The sequence below is a fragment of the Mustela lutreola genome, chromosome 1, assembly GCF_030435805.1.
Source record: "Mustela lutreola isolate mMusLut2 chromosome 1, mMusLut2.pri, whole genome shotgun sequence".
NCBI lineage: Eukaryota > Metazoa > Chordata > Mammalia > Carnivora > Mustelidae > Mustela > Mustela lutreola.
The window spans coordinates 212,319,439-212,341,810 of NC_081290.1; the positions used below are offsets into that span (position 1 = coordinate 212,319,439).

At 52.3% G+C, this 22,372-nt stretch overlaps 1 protein-coding gene across 1 annotated transcript in view; it reads right to left on the reverse strand.

Annotated features, from left to right (window-relative positions):
- Positions 1-3,224: 3,224 nt before the first annotated feature.
- Positions 3,225-22,372, reverse strand: part of AMOTL1 (angiomotin like 1) — a 151,885-nt gene continuing 132,737 nt past the window's right edge. The window contains exons 12-16 of the mRNA XM_059186206.1: positions 19,222-19,412; positions 14,364-14,489; positions 13,518-13,744; positions 10,472-10,696; positions 3,225-8,787 (exon numbers count right to left, since the gene is read on the reverse strand). Coding sequence (XP_059042189.1) covers positions 8,681-8,787; positions 10,472-10,696; positions 13,518-13,744; positions 14,364-14,489; positions 19,222-19,412 — 876 coding nt within the window. The 3' untranslated portion in view covers positions 3,225-8,680. The remainder of the gene's footprint in view (positions 8,788-10,471; positions 10,697-13,517; positions 13,745-14,363; positions 14,490-19,221; positions 19,413-22,372) is intronic.

Consider the following 22,372-nt stretch of genomic DNA (forward strand, 5'->3'; position numbering starts at 1 on the left):
TGAAACCATATGATAATTGACTCTCTGCTTGACTTATTTCACTCAGCATAATCTCCTCCAGTCCTGTCCATGTTGATATAAAAGTTGGGTATTCATCCATTCTGATGGAGGCATAATACTCCATAGTGTATATGGACAATATTTTCTTTAACCATTCATCCATTGAAGGACATCTTGGTTTTTTCCACAGTTTGGTAACTGTGGCCATTGCTGCTATGAACATTGGGGTACAGATGGTCCTTCTTTTCACTACATCTATATCTTTGGGGTAAATACCCAGTAGTGCAACTGCAGGGTCATAGGGTAGCTCTGTTTTTAATTTCTTAAGGAATCTTCACACTGTTTTCCAAAGTGGCTGTACCAACTTGCATTCCCACCAATAGTGTGAGAGGCTTCCCCCTTTTTGCACATCCTCTCCAACACTTGTTGTTTACTGTCTTGTTAAACTTTGAAATTCTAACTGGTGTAAGGTGATATCTCAGTGTGGTTCTGATTTGAATTTCCCTGATGGCTAATGATGATGAACATTTTTTCATGTGTCTGTTAGCCATTTGTATGTCTCCATTGGAGAAGTATCTGTTCATGTCTTCTGGAGGGATGATTATTTTAGACCCTGGCAATCTGGAACACCTCCCTGAAGGAAAACATCATTTGAGCCTCACCTTAAAGAGGGAACGAGATTTGGACAGACAAGAAGATACTCCGGGGGCAAAGGACTGGCGGGGGGCGGGGGCAGGGGCCAGTACAGAAATGCAGAGAGCAGATTTGGGCCATAGTGGTGATTCTGGAGTAACTGGAGGCCAGGGTAGAAGGGGAACTGGAGAGATACCAGCCCCAGGAGCAGGTCAAAGTCATGGTGTAGGGTGTGAATGACCTATTAGCAGCTTCAACTTTATCCCGGGGGTCATATTGGGGAATAATGTTGTTGTTGTTTCCGTTGAAGGGTGATGTGATCCGACAAGCTTTAGGAGGTTGGAAGGGAACCGTGTGGCCCAGAGTCTTTGAGCCAGTCTGCAGGGCTTTGGATCCCTGTCCTACCACTCACAAGCTCTAGAATGTGGGGTAAGAGACTTGACTTGCCTGTCTCTTGGGTTCTCCTACAGTAGCATGGGGATGAGCTAAGGGTGCTAGCCTGAGAGTGACTGGAAGAATTCAATGTCCTAATTTATTACTCTTGTTTCTCTGGCATCCAGGTCAAGGACGGAGTGGGTGAGATGCGAGGCAGAAGGTGACTGCAACTGGCTGAGTGAGAGACGAGGTCTCACACAAAATCTGTGATGATGGAGACACAAAGTGTGGAAACAAGATGCAAGGTGAGTGGACAGGACAGGTGAATGACTGACCAAAGGAGGGGGGTAGGGAGGAACCCAGGGTGACTTTGGCTCCTAGCGGAGGGGACAGATGGTTGGGGCCGCCAGCAGGGCAGTGACTGTGGCAGAGAAAGCCCCAGGGTGTGGCTGGGCCATGTTTCAGGGAACTGGGAAGCCACACATGGAGGTCATCAGGTACAATCAAGGAGTCTGTTTGAATAGAAAACCGAGGCCCTTCTGTTTATACTCAGCATTTCTGGACCATGAATTCTGAGGTCTCGGGACATGGCTGAGGAAAAACAAGACGGGGCCCTGGCCCCAGAGCGGGCCCTGTGAGAGCGTATACCTCAGTCCCCCTCCCCCACCCTTGAGTGGCTGGTGGGCACACTCTGTGTGAACAGGGTCACGTCGCTCTAGCTGCAGTCTGTGTCTCAAACAGACCAGAGGCTTTGGTCCAGCCTCTATGTCCAGCACAGGCCTTCTGCTGGAAATACCACATTAAAAAAAAAAAGCCTCAAAAATGTCTTTTCTTAATAAGCCATTTGCCTACCAATTTTCTCCAGAACTATTAAAAACAAATATAAGCAAGCAAACCATTAAAAATTAAAACTCCAGAAATTTGGAGGCCATAGGACGGTACATGGAGAGAACCGAGGGAGTAGGGACAAGCCGGCCTGTTTCCTCATCTGAGACTCAGGTGAAGACTTCGGGTCACAAGAACCCTGGAGGTTGCAGAGGCCACGATGTCCAGTCAAAAGCCAGCTCGGCGAATGTTCAGTCCACTGTCCCTCACGCAGTCGGAGCGGGGAGAGCAATCAGGACTCGAAGTTATGTGCTCTTACTTCCCAATGGGGCTACAAGGATTCCCGTTCTTTTACTCCAAACTACCCGACAACACAGTCTGTGAGCCTTACATTCTGTTTGCACATTGAGACCCTGGGAAGTCATCCCTGGACGAAACTCCACACCGGGTGGGGAGGGCCTTGTCCGGACACCGTAAGGGAAGAAAGAGTTAGGGGGTGACAGGCTGGTCAAGAGAGCTCAGGCCACCTGGACACGGGGTTGGATGTCTGCCTCCCAGGAGCACATGGCCATGCTCCCTAAGAGGGACAGAAACAATCCAACAGTAACATCGTGTGGCGATAGAAAGCTCTTTCTTCCACCACCACTGACCTAAATCCTGATTATGTTGAGTCTAGGAATCTTAAAAGTCACTGTTACCCCTGTCGCTCCCATGTTCACCAGGGGTGGGAGTGAAGCGAGGCACCCCTTTGAGAGGCATGAGCAGAGGATGTGCCGGGCATCTCCCCCTCCCCAGCTCATGCTCTTCTTGGGAGGGGGCTTCTGGTGGGAACTCTCGCAGCATTTATCCCGTGCTCCTGCTTCCACAGTGGATGCCCCCCTCAGTGTCACCAGCCCGTCACATGCCTCCTTTCCCCGACAGCCCTCACTCTTCCTGCGACCCCAAAACCCCAAGAAGGCAGACCCAACTCCCATGTCCACCGTGGGGCTCAGAGACACATCTGACTCCAGCCGAGTCTCAGCTCTGGGTTGATTCCCCTGAAGCACAGTGGCCCCTGGCAGGTTCCTGAAGCCGGAACCGAAGCAGAGGACGCTCTGATGCAATCGAAGTAGCACCCTCTCCGGGGTCCAGCCTCCCTGCATCTACCCTTTCCTCATCAGTCTGCAGGAGCTGGGAGTGGGCGGGCGGCAAGCTCCAGGGGTCTGGATGACTCATTTCCTTCTGAGAATCAAGACCGGGTGTTGGTGGAAGCAGGAGGCCTGGGGAGGGGGTGGGGGACACTGGATGCCTCTAGAAGCAGAACAGCGAGCGAGGCTGCTTCCAAGCCACGAGAGGACATTAAACTCAACAAGCATGTACGTTTTGGGGGAAAGAAAGGAGCAAGCATGAGAGAAGAGCCATTTTATCCCTTTATTATATACAATATTAAGGCACAGGTTTAAGCAGCAAAGAATAGGAAAATCTTTGGCTGACCAACAGAAACCACATTGGCCGTGGGGGGCACTCTGCGTTCTTGGACATCACCCCCCCCCCAACTCGGCACAGAGACCCACGTGGCCGTGCAGCTCTGCAGACACCCTTCCGTGGGACGAAGATGCCGAAAGGTCATGCCAGAGTCCACGAGCGGGAACACAGCACGCTGCCCCCAATCACGGCGACGACACAGTGCGGGCAGGGAGCACGGGCGCCCGAGGGCTGTCCGAGAGGTGGCTGAGGTCCCTGCCTGCGCCTGCCCTGGGTTCCCAGGCGCTCGCAGCGATCCCATACGCGCCCCGTGGGGGAGGTGCCACCACGGCCCCGCCCACAGCAGGGGGAAAACACCTCCATTCCAAGAACACCACCGCAGACAAACTTGCTTATGTTCTGTTTTGTAATAAATCCTTGCAGGTGTCTCTACGCGACCAGATTCCGAGGCAAAGTCACACGTACACACACCACCGAGCATCGGCGCTTTGAGAGCTGATAGGAGAAAATGCAGTGAATGTACCTCACGGTATTGAGAAGAGTATTTTAATTCTGTGAAGAAGCACTTTTATGACAACGCTACACCTCGGTCACCGCAGTACACGATAAGAACATGCGCTTAAATATTACAAGGCTTTACGGAGCTCCTGCCGGAGCGCTCCACTAAGGACTACGGCCCCCACCCGCGTGTATGCAGAGGCGCGAACACATACAAGGCATGGCAAGAGAAGAGATTTTCAAAAGCGAACCCACTAGAAGTTACACGTACTGATGCCTATTGTCCTCCTTGGAAGGGGTCACTTTGAGAGGCTCTACGAGTCCAAAGACTGATTCCAAAGAATGTTTTTGGGATTTTTCTTTTTTGAAAGGTAAAAATGGTATGACCTTCATCACCCACTGTTATTTGTTCAACTGGGATGATTTCCAAACTTAGATCCATCCTCAAAGGAGGAAGATTTCTCATTGATAAGGATAATCAAGGCCAGGCCAGGCCCTAGAGGCCATTCTCACAGAGGCATGGGCAAACTGTTTCTCCTGGGGACAGCCATCAGCACAGAGTCTCCCAAAGGGTCACCGTTTAAGGGGTGAGATGAAATACATGGATATTCCGGATATCAAGCAAGGAAACCCGACACACAACCTTGCAGTCATGCCTCATACGTATGCACGGACATACACACATGTCTTTATAAATCATTACATTACTAAACAAGAAAAGGATATCCTACTTAAAAAGAGGAGAGAAAAACTTGCTTCTTCGTTCCAGAAGAAATCCATTTACTGAAATGCTGACCTTTTACATGTTCCCAACTGTCAGCTTCTGGAAGCTTCTTAATGACTCCACCCATCTCCCCGTGGAGCCAGACCTCAGCGGCAAGCTGATTAAACAGTCCTCTCATTGGAGGAAGACATTTTAAACACATCGATTAATTAGCAGAAAGAAGAGAAGAAAAGCCACATTTATAAAGCATCTGCCAGGGCTGCCTCGGGCGAAGCCAGCATCGGGCTGGATGCCCTCTGGCTACAGGACGGCCTTACCGGTTAAGGATACCCACGGGCTCCCACTCAGCATGGCCACGGGACCCTTTGTTCAGGAGGGCAAGTTTACCGCAGCTCACAGCACACTCCCCGAACTCCAGGGCAGACTGCAGCAGGACTTTGGTTTTGGAAAATGGGTGGAGTTCCCTGCCTCGAAACCTTTTAAAACCCCGATCCATTCTTCATGGCCTCCTGGGAACGTGGCCTCCCCAGACGTCTCTGCGACTCTCGAGGCTGCTGGGGACCCAGTTTGTCTTCTCATCAGCCTGTGGCATCAGAAGAACACCGGGGGCTGAGGACGACCCGGGAGGGGGGAGAAGGGGAGTGATGGCCAGCTCGTCTGCAGCAGCCATCGTGACAGCCTCTCCCCTGAGCGACAGACCCTTGCGGTCTCTGTTCCAAGATCAGAATTCATAAGGAGCCGTTATCTGGTTATCGGACCCCAGCCCTGTGCCGTCAAACCCAGGATGTGCTCCTAAGAGCTGGCCCCACAGGATGGAAGAGAGAAGGGCCCCACCGCTCTGTGCGCTCCAGCCAATGCCCTGTGAGGGATGAGGCAGCCCTGTCCTGCAGGCCTGCCTAGAAGGGGCCCGAGAGCACACGGGCACTGGCCACTGGCCTCTGGCAGGCCGCAGAGAAGCCAAGAGAAGAAACAGCTAAGACAAGGTTCTGCACCTGCTTTGCGACGATCTTCCGGAATCCAGCGGATCCCTTCCATATGATACCCCGGTCAACACGCGGAAACTGCCAGGAGACCCGTTCCGGGAGGAAGCCAAGTGCCCCCGGCAGGTCTTCACATGAAGCAAAGCCTTTACCCTTCACACCAAGATGGGACTCGAGGGGTCCGTAGACACCACAGAATCCTGCCATCCAGGCCTCTGGGCAGTGCACAGGGGTTTTTTTTCAGTGGATTTTGCGGCCCTGCGTATGATGGAACACGGAGACTTCCATCTGTACCTCGTGTTTATGGGCAGTTCTAGGAGTTCTGGGCTCAAGTCCTCCTCCTAGGTTCCCGAGAGGTGTGGCAGCTGGGTGCGTGTGCGTGCACGTGCGTGCGTGTGCGCTCTGCACATCACAGCTGGGGCCAAACCCGGCTGAGACATGGCATGAAAGATGGCTGTGACCCGTGTCGGTGGCAGTCCAGCCTGTGATGGGGGCACAGCTCCCCTCTTCTCAGGCCCTTGGTTCAGATGCCACTGCTGTGAGCCTTTGGGGAGGGACTGAACCTCCCTGAGCCCCTGTTTCCTCGTCTGTGAAATAAGGTTAAAGCAGCCCTTACTCTCCAGGCGGCTCGAGGACTCAAGAAAAGATGCTCACCACCCTGCTTGCCTACAGCCAGCACCAACTGGTAGCTCTTTTTCGGCAAATCAAATGAGATAAAGGATTGTAAAGGGCCCAGAACGCAGAGCAGGTGCTCAGTGTTTGTGATCCCTTGCTCCTATGGGCAAACGAGGCTTCCAGAAAGCTTCGAACATGAAAAGCATCGGGGGCTGGGGGAGGGGGCTGGCGTGGCAGGAAATCTCCCAGAAAAGAACACATCTGAAAGCTAGAGATCCCTTTTCTTACGGGAGAGACTTAGCAAGTCAGAAGAAAAAAAGAGTTCTGAGGATCACAGCAAAGCTGAAGAAGCGACCAAGGCCAGCCCCCAGGCCTGGAGGCAAAGGGTGTGCCGCAGCAGAGAGACAAGGCTTAGGGAACACCAGGCTGTGGCTCCCACTTTTACCCACTTCTAGGAGAGACCGCCTATGTTTGAGGTGGCCCGGGTGTGGGCCGTGGGGCCTGGCCGAGGAGACTTGCCCTCCTGCCTCTAGACACTTGCATTCGTTCCTGGTCCATTCATGATATTAATTAAGGAGTCAAAACATCCTTAAGAGAAAGCGTCCCCATCGCCTAAACCTCACCACCTGTAAAAAATGATGGGAAGCAGAGACTGGGGTCTCCCTCCCCATCCCCACAACCGTCCACACTCACACAGCCCCAGCACAAGGCAGGCAGCCTGGCCGCCAGAACCACTGCAGCTTCCCGGGCCTGATGGGAGCAGAGGAGGCCGAGACCATACAGAGCTCAGTACCCCCACAGAGCTGGGCTTGGGAAGAGGCAGTCCTGCTCACTGTAATGCCACACCTGCTCTGGCCACGGCCACGGCCGTCTTCCTCCCCGCTCTGGTTTACGCTGCAGCCCTCCCTCCACCACTTCCCTCTGGGGAGGCTACAGCTCCCCCTCCTGACACCCCCAAGACCAACTCTAAAATAAGCCTCCCAAGCAAAATTCCCGGAGGAGTGTTGTGTCCAGGGCTCCACATAGGTGGGACTTGAGAAAGTCTCAACCCAGGTCTTTTTTTCCTTTAGGAAAGGGCTTGGGATGAGAAGGGTCCAGCTGACCTGGAGAGAGGAAAGTATCCCCAAGAATGTCTGCCAGCCTGGCTAGCGTCTCCTCTCCCCTGATCTAGCACCCTTCAGATTCGTAAAGAAAGCCAGTGTCTGAGGCGTCAGGGGCCCCTGACCCCCTTCACTCCTGGCTCTTTGACATGATGCTCTGTCCTACTTTAGTCAGCTTGCCCCACACCGAATCCTCGCAACCTGTGACTATATATATACTGGCCCATTAGGTCACAAAGCCAGTTCGTGGCACAGAAACACTGACATGCTAACATGGAGATCTACGCGGTTGTCCACGGCACACAGAGGAGTGCGAGGGGGTGGGGAGTGAGGTGAACAGGCTTGGACTGTAGGCAATCATGCAAGCTGTCCCAAGTGTCATTCATTTCCTGGAGGGCAGTCCTGAAAGTCCCATTAGCCCAACAGAGCAACGGGGCAAAAGGACAGAGCTCTGTGCAAGATGTGAGACAGAAGAGCCAGGGCCACGATCTGAACGCAGGATGTCACAGTGACCGTGGCATCTTCTGCCTCACCGGCACTCACCTCATTCCCCGTCGCACTGAGCCCCGTGACTCCAAGGGGGAGGAGGCGGCCAGGCCTCCAGCACACGGCTCTGTCCCACTGGTCACTACAAAGCAGAAATCCGATTCTGCTCTAACAAATCCCAGACCTGAGGAATCCCGCCGTGTTGTAGTAACAAGGAAAGGAAGTGAAAGCAAAGAAGAATAAAATGAAAGAATGAAGCAGAGGAAGAGATGAAACTGAGAGCAGTTAGGGAATTTGAGCACCAAGATCAGAACGCTCCCTTCCTGCTTCGGGTTTTTCCTGCTGAATCCGGAAAATCTAAGAAGCCCCACCGTCTCCTCAAAATCCAAACCAAGCAGGGAGTTGGGTGAGAACCTCCTTCTAAGTGTCCATCACGCGGACACGGCTTCTCGCTGCCAACCCCACACACATTCACAGGAAACCCCGATGGCACAGGTGACATGACAGGATGCCGAGAGAGGCTCTCGGAGATTTCTAGGAGGTTCTTCTTTAAAAAAAAATAATGATCCCCAAAATAAACATGCTAAGAGGCAAGGAGAAGGGGGGGGTATTTCACGGAAGATCCACGTTCAGGTTTATGTGTTTATAGCCAGAGGGCAGGTGTACACAGACCCTCCCCAAGAGATACATTTTCTACACAGTGAGAATCCCACTTCCTGCGACGTCTCGGTTTCCAAGCCTACATGCGTCTTCTCCTCCACCATAAGTGACGCGAATCCATAGCATGCTCGTCTTCAGTCATGTAGGTCTCCTGATTTTCTTTTTAAACGTTTATAAAAAGCGTTCTTACTAATTTAAGATCTTCATCAGTTCACATCCTTCCTGATTTTCCATCCACGACTTTCTCAATCTTTCTTCTGCCTCTCGGCCGCCCTCCTCGTTTGTCAAGAGCCCCTCCAAGAAGGAGCAGGACACCGACGTTAGATGAGAACCTCCATCATCTCCCCGTCAGGGAACTCGGGCTTGTGGAGCAAGCTGCTGACGCGGCCTTTGTGGTCAGGGGACTTCCCGTGGCCCAGAGGGTTCTCTGCCAAACAGAAGGGGACATCAGCAGCCCGTCCCACAGAAGAGCATGGGGCCAACCAGCTCTCTCTCCCAGGGAACCACTTCCAACCCCAGCGCTCACCACCAGCCTCAGCAGAGGAGGCCGCACCCCACCATGGAGAAGAGCGAAATGATGGGCCCTGGGATTCAGACAGGAATAACAGAACCAGGTGGTGATGGGGAAGGTAAGTGTGTGAAGAGCCCCTCGCAGCCAATCTCCTTCTCTGCAAAACCATCCAATCCTGCACCTACAAGCCACGTCCTTTCCACGTGTTCCTTGCCTTGGAAAAGTGTGTCTCAAGAATTAAACGTTCAAGGGACACCCGGGCTGTTCAGTTGGTTTAGAATCTGCCTTCAGCTCAGGTCACAATCCCAGGGTCCTGGGATCAAGTCCCACATCAGACTTTCTGCTCAGCGGAAAGTCTGCTTCTTCCTCTCCCTCTGCTGCTCCCCCTGCTTGTGCATGCACTAGCTCACTCTCTGATACAATAAATATAATCTGTATTTTAAAAATATTTTTTAGGATTTTATTTATTTGACAGAGAAAGAGAGAGAGAGAGAGAGCACATGTGGGGGAGGGCTGGAGGAAGATGGAGAAGCAGGCTCCCCACTGAGCAGGGAGCCCAATGGGGGGCCTAATCCCTGGACCCTGGGATCAAGACCTGAGCCGAAGGGAGATGCTTAACTGACTGAGCCACCCAGGTGCCCCATAAATAAAATCTTAAAAGAAAAAAAAAGAATTAAATGTTCATAAAATGACAATGCTGTGTTTTCGTGTCTACTTTCACGGCTGAAACTCAAGTAGCCCCTTGGAGGAAATGGTTAATTTATGCCCCTGAGAGCCCCACCTCCTCCAAAGAACTCGGGAGGGCTAACCACAACTCAGATTAACCCAAAGGCACAGCTGGTCTTTCCCCGGATGCTCTGGACTCACGGCAAGCCCACCGCGCTCAGGCTGTCTTCTCCTAAATATTTTAAAGCACCTCATTCTTGCTGGTGTGAGGGTTGTGCCAGAAGTCTACCTGCCCTGCAGTCAAGTCTGCCTTCCCCCTCAGTCGGGAGGGCGCCCCTAAACCTGGATCCCTGAAGGGCGAACCCCTCGAAGGCAATATCTGCATACCCAGTAACTCTGAAGTGCCTGGTGCCTGGCACTAGTTCCCACACAAGCTGGGGGGCTTCTCATTCCCAAACACCCCGCAGTGGGTCAATTCTCACACCCCTGGGGAAGCGTTGACTACAAAGCATCCATTAAAAGGGTACCTTCGTTTAAAAGGCAAACCGAAGTGTCTATACATATTTTGTTCCCGTAAGAATAAAGTGCATCAGGGTAAGCATAATTATGAAGAACCCCCATGGGGATGCCTGGGTGGCTCAGTCCATTAAGCAGCTGCCTTCAGCTCAGGTCCGTCCTGGGACTGAGTCCCGCACCAGGCTCCTGGGAGCCTGCTTCTCCCTCTCCCTTTGGCTGCTGCTCCCCTGCTTATGCTCTCTCTCTCTGACAAATAAATAGTCATTTAAAAAAAAAAAAAAAGAACCCCATGAAGTGAGAGCTGATTGGCATTCCTGGCACCCTTCCCCCCCTTACCCCCTCAGTCCCAACCAAAGGCTCCCTCTCTGGTCAGAGTTCTCTGGATTTTCTCAGAGTAAAGGGAGGGAAGAAGCCATACCCGGTTTCTCCGCAGTCCCTTTGGCCCCCGGGTGTTTCAGGATGGGGCTGTTGGAAGGGGTCACGCTCAGCCGGCCACGGGTGGGCAGGGAGGCCATGCTGGGCCAGAAGAGCTCAGTGCTCTTGTCGGTCTGGGTACTGCTGTCCTTGCTGCCCGTCTTTGCGTGGGCACTGCTGGCCAGGGCGGGGGAGGCGTGTTCATGGTGGTCCTTCCCTAGCAGCAACCCTGAGGACACAAGGATAGCTGTGTTAATGCCAATCTCGAAAGAAACACAAACAAACAAAAATTTCATTTCCTTCTCGCCTGAGGACAGCCTCATTCATTGACTCATTTATCATGTCCTTTATAAGCACTTATCATTAGCCTGATAAGAGGACAAACACGGAGGGACTTAAAAAAAAAAAAAAAAAAAAAAGAAAGAAAGGAAAGAAAGACCTAGAGCCCCATCTCTAAAACTCCCTGGGTTTTTTGTTTGTTTGTTTGTTTGTTTTGGAAGAGTAGTTCTTAAGTAAGCTGGTAATGATGAATTATGATGAACACTAGGATAAAATCATGCCCAGGGTAGTAGAAGAGGCCTCACAGCCCGTGCCGAGGGGAGGGGGCATTCCTGCCGGGCTTTCTGGAGACGAGGCTATCCGACAGCCCAGGGAGGGCTAGCCTTGAGCAGCAGGTGTGTGCGGAAGAAACACGGAAGGCTTCCCGGATCTGAGACATGGAGCCCAGGGGCCTTGAGAGCAGCCCAGAAGACTGCCCCACTCTCGGTCATGGAGGGTCTCCCACAGACCCGGGTTCAAAAACAAATACTCTTCGCAGTCAGGGCAACACCAAGTCGTGCTCTTTATTCCCCAAAGCAGATCCCTTGCAGCGGCGAGCCACGCCCCCAGGAAGCAGGGAGCCAGCTGGCCTTCTGGACAGGGTCACTGAGCCCTGCTCCTCCTCCCTGCTGCCCTAGGCAGGCACTGGGGTGGAAAGGGGATGTGCTGGCCAGGAAAACAACATTTGTATTTCTGAACAGTGACACAGGGCATGCCTGCCCGGAAAGCGCCAGCATCCCAGAACACTAGCCCCCAGAAAAGGTGGTAGTAAGCACAATCGAGTATCTGTTCACTTAACGAGCCAGCCATCCAGAGAGGATCCTGGCCAGGGTGATTTCAAGGTGCCCATTCACAAGCAGGGCCGTCACATGTAACTGTGTATCCATTTCTTGGACACACTGTTCAAGTGCCGTGTGACTCCGTGGGTGGGGCCTGGGACTCCGCTTCTTTAAGGAGCTCCCAGGTGATCTGGGGGTCCTTGCACTGCACTGCGAGGAACAAGGGTCTTCGGCGACCTGCTCCTCACACACCAGCTCACTTTCTACTTTACAATGCTCCTCTGACACAGGTCCTGTCCTTATCTTTTGTTTTATGGCAAAGGTAATGAGAATGCAGAGAAATGAACCTCTCACAGCTAAGAAGCCACAGAAACGGGATTCAGATGTGTCTGTGCCTGATACCAAGTCCAGCCAGTGCTCCTGGATCCCTGCACCCTGCCTGTTGAACCTCCAAGGCCTCACAAGGATGCTCTGATGGAATGAGGTCACCAGCCAGTCAGCCTGCCGGGGAGCCCCAGGCCATCCAGGACATACACACGGTCACCCCTCCCTCCTTCCGGAGCCCAGGAAGCAAGAGGCAGTGGAGACAATTTGGGAACTGTGAATGTGTCCCTCTGCTCAGCCCTTTGGTTTTTTGTGACGCGTGGACAGTCACAATCATGAGGAGAACACGAGAGCAGAGAACACAGCAACCCTTCCTGTGGACGGGTCCTCGGTCTCCCGGGCCTGCTTCAGACATGCCAAATGCTAGCGAGGAGAGCCCCAGACAGCGGTGGCTCGCCTGCCTGGCTGGATGTCGCACACCGCCTGCAGCAGGGAGTGACCCATCATGGCCCAGCACACTTCCCACTCCTGTACCAGACTGGCCTGAGCACTACTCCCCGGGCTCTCTAACCAGGGGATGGAGCTACGGGCCCTTGGGAGGGTCTCTGATGACCCCAGCTGCCATCTGCACATGTCCTCTTTGAAATGCATTCCTGTGGTGGGCAGGGGCTGCTGAAGGGACCTGTGAAGGGTCGGCAACCAGAGACTCTGGCCGCGCCTTTGATCCCCCAACACTGGCTGGTCCACTCTGCAAGCCCTTATTCCCTTTGGCACAAAGCGGCCAGGCTCCTCTGGGGTTCTGTGCGGAGGAAGACGGCTCTCAGCTCCACAGATAAACAAAACACACTCTGACCCAGGGAAAGGCATCAAAGAAGGGCCAGAGCCTGGGAGCCGCTGGAGCTCAAGGGAAGAGAGAGCAAGACGGGTGTCCGGGCACGCTGCCTGCTTCCGCTCCAGGCTCCGGCAGCCCCCTCAGCAGGGCTGCCCGTGCCCAGCAAACCCATTGAGGTTGAGGAAGACCCCATCGGCAGAGCTCACCTCTGCAACCACCACCCAACAAAAACGACCACCCACCACCCCTTATGCTTGACAGCATGGCTTCCAAAGCACTTTCTCCCCATTCTCTCGTTTTGCCCTCAGCTCAGCCACCTGGCAGAAAGCAGGACCTTGCTTTTCCAGACACAGATGCAAAAGTGCAGCCAAGTCCAGAGCCTGACCTCTCTGGGATTTTCCCATTTTCTGCCGTGAGGGTTACTTCGACTTTCAGCAATAATGACAATGACTGTGACGTTAATCAACCCAGGGCCGGTAGCTACTCTTGTAGTCTAGCTTTGCTTCCATATATCTCGTCTAATTTCCACAACTAAAGGGTGACCAATTATCCTCGCCATCCACAGATGGGTCAATAGACGCGGAGATACTCTGACATTTCGGCATCTCATGAATGGCAGAGCTGGGGACCGCCAAAGGGTCAGAACCCTTTCCACGGTCATGGAGGGTCTCCCACAGACCCGGGTTCAAAAACAAACACTCTTCGCAGTCAGGGTTTCCGACCAGGTGGGCTCGCCTCTCCACATCTGTGTAGCTCTTGCTTTTCCGATCCTGGCCTGAAGGAGGTGTGGGGCTCACCTATGCTCCCCTTCCAGGGCTTCTCCTCCTTCTTCTCCTCGGCCAGCTGGCTGCTGGTAAGCGACGTCTGGCGGGAGTGGGTCCCCGTGGCCGCAGCAATGGACGGGACGGAGCGGGCGGGACGCAGGCTGGAGGAGTCTGTCTTCCCGGCGTCTTTACGGGACCGCTGCTGAAGGACCTTAATCATGGCATCCTTCTCTATGATTTTGGCATGGAGATTCTTAATGCTATGTAACAAGACAAAACCAAACGGCCATAAACAGAAGCTATTTGGCGAGAAAAACCTGAACCATTTTTCTTGGGCTGCCCCAGGGACTTGAATTATAATTCAGAGGAAGAGTTATGCGCAGCGTGAGTCCTCAAACATTTACAATCTGCAAATTATACAAAACAAAACTTCCGTAGCAGATCAGAAGGGCACACCTTCTCTGGCCTCTCCTGGGACCCCAAGGACATATGCGCAGAATGGCTGCGGCCTCCCGGCAGGGACCTCCTGAATTACGGTGCACTCATGGACCAACTCAGAGGATCTTGGGTCCCTGGGGATGGGGGCCGGAGGGGCAGTCAGGAAACTCAACCACTCTGAAGCCTTACACAGGGTTGGCTTTCCACAAAGGTCAATGCCCCCGTTTTCCGAGAACAGAGAAATACAAGACAGACAGGTTTCCTGAGAAAAGAGGTTTTCATCCCCCTCATGGCCCAAAATGAGAATCAGAAAGCACGTGGGTTCCCTTCCAGACTTGGGGGTATGTGGCTGAGCCCATCAGCTGTTCAGAGCAGGGAGGGACTGGTGGGCCCTGTGTGGTACTTGAGGAGCGTGGCCATGAGCACATGGCGGTCCCTTACGTGTACTCCATGTCCTGACACCTCCTGGTGGCCTGTGCCACCTCCTCCTCGTCCTGCCAGATGTGGGCCTCGAGCGAGCTCTCGCCGTAGCTGCCATTCCTCGAGTGGTTGATGATCGTGGTGTCCCTGGGAACACAGGACACACAGACAATGACGCGTATCCTCCTGGGGAGGTATCTGAGGGCACCCACAAGACAGTATCTCTTCAACCCCTCTCCCTCTCTGAAATCCTGGCCAGCTCTCCCCCTAGACTTGACAGAATGAAGACAGCGTCTGGGGAAACAAAATGAAATCCAAAGATCAAAACTCCCTGCTCTCCTGTGGGACCCCTACTGTACCCCCTATGACAGAGGGAAGCTGTTGTCATTGTACTTGTGTCTTCATGCCTGTCCTCCATACTTATCCTTTCTCAATCAGAGTCAACGTTCTATTTCGATTTCTCACCCACCTAGCAGCAATTCCAGTATTTTACAGTGAAACGGAGACTCGGCAAATACTTGGAAACACACACTGGGCCTCTCGGACAGCGAGGCTCAGGCAAAATCTTCCCTTGAGCCTGCAGGCTAGCTCGCGGCCAGCTTCATGAGCCCCTGTGTGACAGCCATGCCAAGTGGCGGGGCAGAGAGATGGAGACACACAGCTGTCCCTGGAAAGTCCAGTCAAGGAGCTGAAGTGGAGGGAGTGGCAGACATGGTGCAGGGTGGCTGGAAGCAGGTGCCTGGTTGAAGCTAACTACTCCTCTGCTGCTTTTGATAATTTAATCACTCCTAGTTAATGATGACTGGTAAAAAGAAGAGAATGGTGCCATCTAAGTGATCTAGGTGTATCTCCAATTCTAAGGTGCCCTAGTGTCTCGGACCAGTGAACGCCAAATTGATAAATGGTCTAGCCAAAGATCTCACATCTCTTGAACTTCATATTCCAATGCTGCAATCATATTTAAAATCTTAATAGCGTTTTTCTAGAACACTCAAGAATAGCAAAGAGAACTCCTTCTTTTATCACTCTAATGACAGCTATCAACAAATGAGCTTTTCCTTTACACCAGAGACAGGGTAAGTAAGACACGCTACACATGGCCTCTCACACAGCCCTCACAGCAACCTGGGTAGTTGGCCTTATCCTCATTGTACTGATGAATAAATAGGCGAGGTGACTTTGTGAGAACACCCAGTTAGTGAAGGTGGGGCAGATTCAAGTCCAGATATTTCGGTCCATGCCCTGAACCATCACGCTGCACTGCTAGAGCTTCCTGTGTCTTTTTAAATTTATTTATTCATTTGAGAGAGAGAGAGAGAGAGAGAGAGAGAGCACGAGCAGGGGGAGGGGCAGAGGGAGACGCTGACACTCCACTAAGCAGGGAGCCTGATGCGGGGTGTGACTGCAGGACCCTGGGACCATGACCTGAGCTGAAGGCAGGAGCCCCACTTCCCGTGTCTTTATGAAGAAGGCCTCAGCAAAAGGCACAAAGATAAAATAAACCAACAAAGTGGGTGCATGCAAGTATATTTGTGTGAAATGCAGCTGAAAATAAAGCACAAGGCCAACTAACATAGAAAAGAAGCAAATGCTTTAAACACACAGACAGCCAAAAGAACGCTTTGGAAGAGGTGGTGGAGGTTTTTGCTGTATTGTTGTGTAGGCAGAATTCTGAGGCCAATTCTGCAGGTCATGAATTTACCCTACAGTGCCCAAAAATCACCACCACAGAAATCAGTGGCTGAAGAAAACACTGTCAACCAATTAACTTTTGGAAAAATCACGCAAGGCCAGACACCAATTAAAAAATTCATATTTGGGGGGCGCCTGCGTGGCTCAGAGGGTTAAGCCTCTGCCTTCGGCTCAGGTCATGATCTCAGGGTCTTGGGATTGAGCCCCACATCAGGCTCTCTGCTCAGCAGGGAGCCTGCTTCCTCCTGTCTCTCTACCTACTTGTGATCTCTATCAAATAAATAAATAAATAAAATCTTTAAAAAAAAATTCATATTTATGCTGCCACGTAAGGATAGCAGGAAGAATTAGATCAAAACACCTCAGGAGGTAAAATCACACACGCTGCTCTCAAAAACATTAACTACACTGCATTGGGATCTGTAAAAAGGTTCAAAACCATAAAAAAGGCCCAACCCCTCAAAATTCCGATCAACGGTGCCAAAAGGCACCAAGATGGTGGAAGCGTTCGGTAGACAAAAATCATTCCTTTAAAAATCACTGCTTATAAACACGAAGCATGCAACAGTGTGTATAAAGTTACAAACCGAATGGCTGGCCATTTTTACCAGTTCATACATGGCCAAGGAGCATCTAGACAAGAGCTGAGAATTTTGACCTTTCTCAAAAATTCTTCATTTCCCCTTTCTCCCTCTCTATCAAAAAAAAAAAAAAAAAAAAAAAAAGGCAGTGCAAAATTACAGAGGTTTTCTTTGAAAATTAAAATTGGAGATCAGACTGACCCCCTGACCTCATCTCATGGATTTCCCCCAGATGGGGGGAAGGAGTGGTCAGGAAGGGGAAGGGAGTTCCCACAGAATTATTAGATGCCCAATTTACACATGCGGAAACAAAGAAGGGGGGGCCAGGCGCATTGGTGGAAGGGCCTTGATCTACCTGTGCATCTGAGACTCCACACTGGGTACAGGAGAGCTGCAGGGCTGGGGAAATCCCACAGGACTCCCATCCTTTGTGGGTAACAGAGCAGTGTGCCTTGCCTGGAGGAAGACGAGCAAGGCGGGGCCTAGCACAGGTGAGTGGCTTAACGCGGGCTCTGACCGGTGCCCACCACAGGTGTCTCACGCCTCAGACCTTTCATTCCCCGACTTCTGGTCTGACATCCCAGTCCCGTTTGTCCTCTCGGGGCCCAGGATCCAAAGACATATTTAATCTCATAAAGCACGGGGAGTGGAGATGGCCACGACACACAAAGGACCCCAAGTCCGTTTCCAAGGTAACACATTTACACTGCTGCCAGGGCTCTCCTGTCCTCAGCCGGTGGGCTACAATGGTTCTCTGACCTAACCAGCCAAGAATTACCATTTCTGTTTCAGGAATCAGGTGATTTTTTGAAGGAACTCAGGGACACTCAGGAAGGTTTATGTGTAATCACACGCCCACAGTCAGCAGCAGAGGAAGAAGCCTGAAGGGGTGGGGGTGGGGAGGCCCTGCCTGCCTGTGCAGTGTTCCCTCCACTAACAACCCCACGGAGCCAGCGACTCCCAGGGCCATCGCGGACAGCTGGGCATTAGACCCAAAAGGGCAAGGAAGGCCAAAGGCTTCAGTAACTGGATGACCGTCTGGGCTCCTCCTCGAGACAGAGGTGAGTTACCGCCTCAGAGAACAGAAAGCTGAAAAGCAGTACCTCGCAGCTCTGTAGAAATCTAGGCTTCACTCTTCTCACCCTGGGCAGGAACTGGAGGCCCCAATTCCCTCCAGCTCTCCCGCCGTCACTCTGGGGCTCCGCCACGCAACACACCTCTCCAGGGTCTGTGCCTGCTCCCGGGGCTCCCTCAGAGGGGCTACTGTGGGCTGTTTCCCCTCATACAGACATTCACAGCCGAGCACTAGGAACTGACCCCCGGGGGTCATTCTCCACACGAGTCCGTAGGGTCTCTCCAGGTGTGAGCGCGTTGTGGCGCCCAGAGGACACACCTGTGCCCACATGGGTTGGCACTGCTCTTGCTCCAAGTTCCTGGGGGGAGCCCCTGGAGGGACAATTGCTGGGGGCTTCTCTCTGCCTGAGTAATGAAGGTGAAAGCCCTCGAGACCTTACAGAGTACCCCCATGCCCTCCACCCCAAGAGGCCTACAACATGGCCCCTAAAACATGGCACCAACTACATGATGGAGCTGCATCCTGTGTTTACTCCTCACCTGGCTCGGGTCCCACCCTCCCTAAGGGCTCAACAACATCCTCCAGTAAGCCCAGTTTCGGGGACATTCCTCTGAGATTTGAGGGTCTCCCCCACTTGAAATGACCCTAAACTGTGATAAATCACAAACAACTGTGAATGAAATGCCCATGGAATCTATGGGCCCACAGCCAATGCAGGGGGCAGGGAGGCAGCGGGAGCCCTGACGGTGGGACGCACGGCCCCTCAAGTCGGGGCGCGGGGAAGGGACAAGACCATGTGCAGGTAGTCCCCAGCAGTTGGGGAAGAGCACTCCCTCATTCAGACAAGAGGATGCTTTACCAGCATTCCTTTGTCGATTATCAAGCATTTGGAGCTCATTTTTATTTTTAAAAGATTCTATTTATTAGAGAGAGATTGTGAGAGAGAGATCACGAGCAGGGGGAGGGGCAGAGGGAGAAGCAAACTCCTACTGATCAGAGAGCCTGACCTGGGACTCGATCCCAGGACCCCAGGATCATGACCGGAGCCGAAAGCAGATACTCAACCGACTTGAGACCCCAGGCACCCCTAAACTCATTTTCAAAGGGGAGGAAGTGGTTGTGTGGAAGTCCACAGAAAGGAAGCAAAGCAGCAGAGGGAATAACTGACAACAGCAACAGTTTCAAAGCAAAAGAAACCAGGCTTCGGGTCATATCAGACCCCAGGGAACATGTGGCCCCATAGCTCCTGGCGAGTGTGACTGGGGACCCACCAGCACACCTCACAGAGCCTCGCTTCTTCGCCTGCACGATGAGGCTACTAACAGTTCCTGCTGGGCCCCTGGGGAAGGTGGGACCTGACCCAGGTTGAGGGTCGGAGGCGGCCCCATCGTCCAGTCAGGCCCATGTTTAACAAGGACGAAATCTCCGCAGGCCCATAACACACATGCGTGGGCAAGAGAGCACAGCACCCCTCCCGGGGACCCTGCAGCTCCCCACCCGCTGCATCAGATGCACCGTGGGCTGACCTTACCTCTCAGCCGCTGCAGTGGCCGCGGCGTTCATGGCGAAGTGCCGGATGGTACTCTCCTCCAGGTACTTCTGCTCCCATTTGGTCATGTCGGCCTCCAGGGCCAGGATGCGCTCCTCCTTCTCCCTCACGAGTTCCATGAGGGCTGGGGCGTTATACTCCGGCATGCCTGGTGGCTGGCCATTTCCATGTTTCTGAGAAGCAAGATAAATAATGCATCTTGAGGCGGGAATGGGGCAGACCATGTACAGAGGGTGCGCGGACCCCACAGCACAGTCCCACTCTGTCCTCATGCTCTCGCTCCCTCTCTTACGGGGATGATGTCGACCCTCCAGATCCTACCGCCAAGGATGATCACCGTCCAAATTCCTCCACCCCGAATCCTCATGCACCTTATCTTGATGTTAGAGGGGAGACAACGCAGCTTCTGGGAGGTGGAATGAATTGTCCAGTTCCTCTTAGCTACTCAGTGGTAGCTCACAGAGGACGGACTGTCTGTTCCACTGAGGGCCCCAGAAGCAAATTAGCTACTACCTAAGAAAGGCTTTTATCAACCTTAAAGGGCTAACCAAAATAAAGTGCTACCAGAAACCTGTGAGTGAAAGTCAAGCTCATTTTCAGCCCCTTCTTTCCATCTGGGTCTGGAAGATAGGAAATAAAGCAGTTGTGTTATTTGCACTGCTCACGAGTAAGGATATGGATGTTCTGGATTTCTTCCCTTTGAACACAGGTCTATTATCTCCTCTAAATAGCATGACGTGCATGTTTTGAGGTTCTGCCTTTAGAAGAGAATGATTTCCCCCCATTACTCCATGTCCTGAAACGGACATTGCCCTCAAGTTTTCCAGCGACCACAAATTGTAAACACAGAGCTGGGTGCAAAGTGTGGGGTACCTGAATGCTTTACCCAGAACCACATCCATTAACTGGAACAACAGCTCAGCACATGAGCTGTACTCACAGACTCTGATCCTACCAGACAGACCAGAGCAAATGGGCCCAGGGGCTTTCTCTAGCCTGTAGGTTTCTGTTCCATTTTTTAAAGCATTAATTACAGCTATTCTAGAGTCTGGTCTAGTACCAAACACTTAAGCAAGAATAGAGCAGAAAGCACGTAACTGTCCTCATCAACCTGTACAGAAACCCACTGACTCCATCTGGCCAAGCGCTGACCTCAGGCAGGGGGACAAATGAACCAGTCCATTGAGATGAGAAGCTCCCCTGCTGTTAGGAAGTTAGGAAGTTTCCAAGAAAAAGACCCCATGGCCTGGCTAGGCTGCCATCTGTGCCCGTCATCTTCTGTGTCACCCCCATGTGATGTCATGTCAGCTGGCTGATTTCTGCAAAATCCTCTCGGCCTCAAATGAGATCAAGGCATCCCTCCACAGGGCCCCTGAGTCAGGTCATTAAGAGTTACTCAAATAAAAGCACAAGTTTCAGGATTCAATAACACAAAAAGAGCATGGTCTAATGGATAAGGATGCTGGTCAGAGAAACAAGTTGAGAGGGCAGGCAGGCCAGCTTCTGCTGCCCACTCAGCTTGTCCACAAGTATCTACTCACCACGTGCCTACTGCTAGCATTACCACAGTGAACAATACAGACTCAATCTCCTGTCCTTCATGTTTTCACTAATGATGGATGTCCTAATCTGCTAATGACCTTGGGCTGGTCTCTCAACTGCCCTGTGCCTCATCTTCCTCTTTGAGAATGTTCCCCCTCTCTTCTCTCTTCTACCTCACAGGACTCCTGTGGTAGTAAGATGTAAAAATTATCTTGAGCTCTTTGTAAGAAAGAGAAGACAGTGAATTCTTAAATGTGTTCATTTCCCTTCCTCTTCTCTTCATCTCTAAGCTTCCAACAATGCTAAGTATGATTTCACTTCTGTGGTGGCGGGAGATCCCTTATAACAACAAGGGTAATGGAGTTGAGTCTGGTTTCACAGCTCTCAAAAGAGGAGATCCAAGGATAAGTCATCTGACTCTAGGATGTGGGTTGGCACATTAACTGGGAAAAGAATATTCCCTTTTGCTCTAAAGATTGAGATGTGCTCTTTTTGTTGGCCAAAGTCTCGTGAGTACCCCTCAGATGCCAGCGAGGTAGCAGGCACCAGAGAAGCCTACCTTGTAGATGGGAAGGTCAAGTTCTCATTAACCGAGAAAAACTCAAAGGTGGGCCTTTAAATACCAGGGTGCACAGCATAGGCTAGATGGCTCAGAAGTCCAGAGACAGACTCATCCTTCCTACAAGCTCGCAACTAAGCCGAGATGGCGGGAGGCCAGGTAGGTTCCTTAATTTTCTGGGCAATCTCACTAACACCTCCTTCCTTCATCAAGTACACACACCCAGAGCAAAATGTGTGTGCCTGCCATGAGAAAGAGCTGAGCTGGCCCGAACAGATGCTTTCAAGTGTTTTCAAGTATTCCAACCACAACCACTATGTTCTATCCAGTGATAATTCCGTGGAGCCCTGCCTTGCATTTCCCTGATTCCCACTTCGAGCACACCCGTCAGCAGCTGTGCAGGGGGCTTTGCCCACTGCATTGGCTGCTGACACACAAGCCCCAGGCGCTCTCGGGAGCCAGGAGTCTTTGGCCAGTGTATTATGGAGTCTAAACCAGCGGCAGAGTTTTCCTCGCTGAGGAACACATGGACCCGAGCTCGGCTGTGGGACTCTAAGCTCATCAGAAGCTAGGTTACACCGACAGCTGTGACTGGCAGAAAGAAGGGAAGGAGGTTGTGGCCAATATTATGTCCTAGGGAGAGCCCTGAACTCCTTCCTCTCCTTTACCTAGAAAACTCACTGATGACCACACCCGACTCATTTCACCCTTTTACTAGCTCCCACATGTAATCCCACCAGGACACCAAGAGCCTTCCGCATGGCCCCCTGGACTTCCACAGTCTCCCCTCCAGACCCTCCTGAGGCCACGAGATGGCTCTTTTTCTGACCTGCTGTATATTCCTCTCCAGCTTAGAAAGTTCCCGGTCATTGGCTCTCTGCTGGCCACAGGAACAAATACAATCTCTCAACTTGACTGGATGCCTTCCACCAGCCTGCTTCTGATGCCTCAGCGCTATGCGTTTTCCCCCAGCTAGCCGCTGCCAGCCACCCGAATGCGCCGCTTCATACCTCTCTCCCCTATGCAAAATCC